Source organism: Lagopus leucura, unplaced genomic scaffold (genome assembly GCF_019238085.1).
Source record: "Lagopus leucura isolate 7727_CA_CO unplaced genomic scaffold, USGS_WTPT01 52869-0_obj-0_obj, whole genome shotgun sequence".
NCBI lineage: Eukaryota > Metazoa > Chordata > Aves > Galliformes > Phasianidae > Lagopus > Lagopus leucura.
In genome coordinates this window covers 354-4655 of record NW_024962631.1, presented here as the reverse complement: position 1 = coordinate 4655, position 4302 = coordinate 354, and the positions used below count along the sequence as shown (strand labels likewise).

Here is a 4302-nt window from a genome sequence, read left to right as displayed (position 1 = left end):
TCGAGTCAGCTGTCTTTGGAGTGACAGCTCAAATCCAAAGGGGTTGAATCAGCTCTCCTTTGAGTGGCAGCTTCTGGCTCTGGGATCTCAGCAGAAACTCCTTTGTTCCCATCTTCCGGGCCTTGCCAGCAGATAAGAGGGAGCAGGGGTACCCATCTGCATCCTGTTTCTCACAGAACATGATGGTATCGTTCCCCAATTTTTCCCACACCTAGCTGAAGCTGTTTTGTCACAGGCCAGATCTTCCACCAGTAAACACTCCTGAGCACTCTCATCCGCTCTTCTATATAGAGCAGGGAGCTCTGGAGGGAGGGGCTTTCAAATGTTCCCAAAGTGATATCCATTGTCACACGGTTAGCACCCATTAGTTGCCTCCTCAACAAATCACTCAGAGTCTTATCACAAGAAATACCTCAGGAAGCAAGCTTTGAGCCAAAAAAAAAAAAAAAAGGAAGGATTCTCACACCACCCCGTGGCTCAAAGATTGCTTGAAATAAAGCATAAGTGACCATCCACGGTGGTGAGGAAAAGAAAAGAGAGAAAATAAAAAGACAGCAAAGAAGCAGAGGGGGAAGGAGGAGGGGGAGAAGGGGAAGATAATCATTACACAATTACTACAAAAGATTTCTTGGGCTTGGTTACAAATGTTGCCCTGATCTGTTGGACTTGTCCATCATCAGTTGAAGTGGTTACAAAATACATGGAAGATACAACACGTTGTATAAGTTGAATAAAACATGGAATCATACAGGGTACGAACATAAGAGTTGCAACAACACACAGTAGATAAAACAGGATACGTTTGACCCATGGGCCACCTGGAAGCCAGGAAAATAAATCAAAGTTTGGGCCTTTCCAGGTTTGGACAGGAACATGGGCTATCTTCCGCATACCCTGGGCAATTTGTTTAACAACTTCACCATTATCATCAATCTTTAGACAACAATTAGAGTCATTCAGTTTGCCACAGACACCACTCGGTGATACCTCAGGAGTGGTGACACAAATGTTACATGATGAATAAAAGGTAGAAAGTGAAAAGAGACAACCATACATTTGGCAATGACCACACATTTAACAATAACCAATATTAATAAGCAAATAAGTAAAACAAACTTAGGTATTTGTGTCAGCTGCTTTCCCCACCCAGGAACTCCCAGTGTAAGCCAGGATCCAGATGGGAATTCTTCAGTAGAGGTTGTGGTGTTTATGAATATCCCTACAATATTACACTTCAGTTAATTCACGAAAAGCATATCTAATCTAATTTGACAATATGTGGACTTGCCATGTAATGTTTTCTAAGATCATTTAGTGTCTTGAGAACTTTACACTTGACTTACACTTACATTTCCAAAGCAATTCAAATGCTGAGAGATATAAATATTAGTTTGGCAAGTTCAAGTATTGTTGCAGTCCACAGAACTTTTCACAGGACAGTGTGTGCAGGATACCCCCACAGTACAAACCATCAAAGAGGGGTAATCCCAGAAACACACACATCTCTTATTATAACTTAGACGCTTTTCAACAACCATGTTTTGGATGGAACTCCTAGAATGGTGTGACACTGAAAAGCATCAGTGCAAAAGGCTTTCTGATAGATTTCTTTTGTGACCACATCTGATAGATATTAGATGGGTCCCTTGATTAATTTCCCAGTTTGTTAGGAATTTGGAAACACTGTGGAGGAGTTACATGCAAATCATAATCAGTTTGGTAAAAAAGGGGTGAAAAAAGGGGTCAAAAGGAATGGTATCACTGTGCAGGGAGTACCAGTAAGCCAGGATGACCTGTAAAAGACCCTGAACCCAGTTGTGAAGTTTAACAGATCCAAGGACTGATACCAATCACCACCCACACCCACAACAACACAAAACATAACACTATTGCAACCAAAAAAAAAAAAAAAAAAAAAAATGTAATCAAGAGGTACATTCAGTGTTCTAGCATGATCAAATCTTCAGTATTTCTGTCACAAAACACAAATGATTAAAATCAGCTATTAGCCTTTTTGTGCTCTGTCAAGGTCCCAAGGGGATCTTCTGTGAAATAAAAGAAGACACCGACTTGCCCTTTTTGGGCTTTGTTAATATGGTTAAAAAAATGAGGGAACAATCCAGCAAGTGTTGATTTCATATTCCTTTTTCGGGGTATCTTTAGCCTTCCAAAGATATTTGTTAAGGGATCCTGTTAAGGTTAGGGAAACTGGCCTCAGGTTACCTGAGTCAATCGACACAGTCTGGCCAGGGAGGTAAGAGTTTCCCTGGCTTATCAGCCACTGGATCGTGACTCACAGGGATAACTGGCAAGAGTGGTGAGGCCTTTGGACAGAAGGTGTTAAATCGACGATCTTGTTTCCCTTTGTTGTGAGCTTTCTCATGCATCCACCCTTCACTGCCCCCACCCCGCTCACTTGGGAGGGGCGAAGACGTCAGTTTTCTAATGGCTTGGATAGCCGTTCAGGTTCCCTGGGAGAGACCCTAGGACCTGGGGTTTTGCTTTCCTCAAGATTCTGGAGCTTTTGTTCTGGCCACCAGTTAACTAATTTCTCCAACCTGACAGTGGGTAATCCATTCATCAAATCTCGTGGAACACCCTTTTGCCAGCCCAGTATCCAGAGACAATTATGTTTATGATCAATATTTCTCCTACCCGTTTTTACTGACAGTGAGACCCTTCCAGTCCCACTCAGCTTTGGGCTAGGAGGCCTGGAGGCAAGGCTGACTGCTGCAAGTCTTACTTCTCTTGGCTCAAGTTTAGTGGAGGAAGAAACCACTGGCCCATATTTCCTTCCATAGTTAATTAACTCTTGGGCAACCTCTCCCCACGTCCACGCTTTGTTTCCTGACTGCAGATGGTTGAGGGTTACAGTTCCTTTTAACACTGGCCGGGTTCTCTCTCCCTGAGACATAGCCTCTATTTTTCCTTGTAGTTGTATCCCTATAGGTTTTAACGACTCTGGAAGCCCTCTAATTAAAGCAGTCATTCTCTCAGGATCAACAGGCATCATCATAGGTGATTCATGGTGTGGCTGCAGCTTTCTATCATACATCATTTGGAGACAAGCAGCCTTCTGAACACTCTCTACTAACTGATCAGTTGTTCCAGTAATGGCAAGAGGGTCTCCCCATTCTAAAGGGTTGAGACCACCTGCCCAATAGGCAGCCCTTTGCGTTAATGACCAAGGAGCACGATTGTTGCCAGTAGTTAAAAATACTCCTGGTCCCCAATAACCTTCTGCTTCCTTTTCTGTTAACCGAATCTGGTCGCCACCAGTGAGGCTAACCCTCCATACGTATTCTGTCTCTGATTCCTTTGGAGAGCGGCTGAAATCTTTCTTCAGTTTCGCTAGTTCAGTGGCTGAGAAGGGAATTTCTTTAACATTCATTTGAGGATCTAGATCCTCACTGTTACCGAATGTGTATTCAGTTTTTATCAAAGGACGCAATGGGGCTATTGGAGTTTCTAATTTATCTAGCCTTTCCTTCATTCCTGGTAGTTCCACCTGAGGAAAAGTTTTTTCTCGAGGCAAGCTATGGGTGACAGTATGACTGGCATGCTTACACGTTAGCAGTTCCTTAAAAGCCATTTGCAACAAAGCTGAATTACGTTTCTCTCTTTCTAATTGTTCCTCGAGATTAACTATTTGTTTCTGCAGAGTTTTCACCAATTCTTGTGTTACTTTAACCGATTCCTGCAGTGCTTGTATAGTTTGGGTTTCTGCCGAATGCTTTTCATCTCGGAACTCCACGGCTGCTTTTAAAGTAGCCCCGAGTACGGCACAAATAAAGGACTTCCCTTTTCCAGCTCGAGTACGAGCATTCTTTTGCAGGATACTAATACGGTCCGAAACACTCTGCAAGTTATACCAGTTCCGTCGTGCCCAATCCATACCTGATAAAGAGGGACGAGCACCATGCTTTTCTAAAAGGTCAAATAACACATCTTCACTTTTCATACTGGCAATACTGTTACTCATTTCTTAATACAATGAAAGATCTATACTAAGGGAGGAGGAGGTACACGCATTCAAAAGCTCAGTTACTTCTCACCTCTCCTCCCAGGGAGATACACCACACCTAAACAAATGCAAATGCTCCAATCACTCCTCTCTTTCTTTGGGGGGAGCACAAAAAATGTGAAGCTAAAGCAACACTTTCTAGGTTTCAATAGAGTAAATAAAACTTGGAGAGGCACACACGTTTAAGTAACAAAATATCACTTCCTCACTTCCCCAAGAGGCGCGTGCACGCAGACACACACACACACACACACACACACACACACACACAAAGAAAA

At 42.9% G+C, this 4302-nt stretch overlaps 1 protein-coding gene across 1 annotated transcript; it reads right to left on the bottom strand.

Annotated features, from left to right (window-relative positions):
- Positions 1-2434: 2434 nt before the first annotated feature.
- On the bottom strand, positions 2435-4009 carry LOC122190717. The gene has a single exon (XM_042890807.1). The coding sequence runs from the start codon at positions 3980-3982 to the stop codon at positions 2435-2437; it is 1548 nt and encodes a 515-aa protein (XP_042746741.1). The 5' UTR covers positions 3983-4009.
- Positions 4010-4302: the final 293 nt, after the last annotated feature.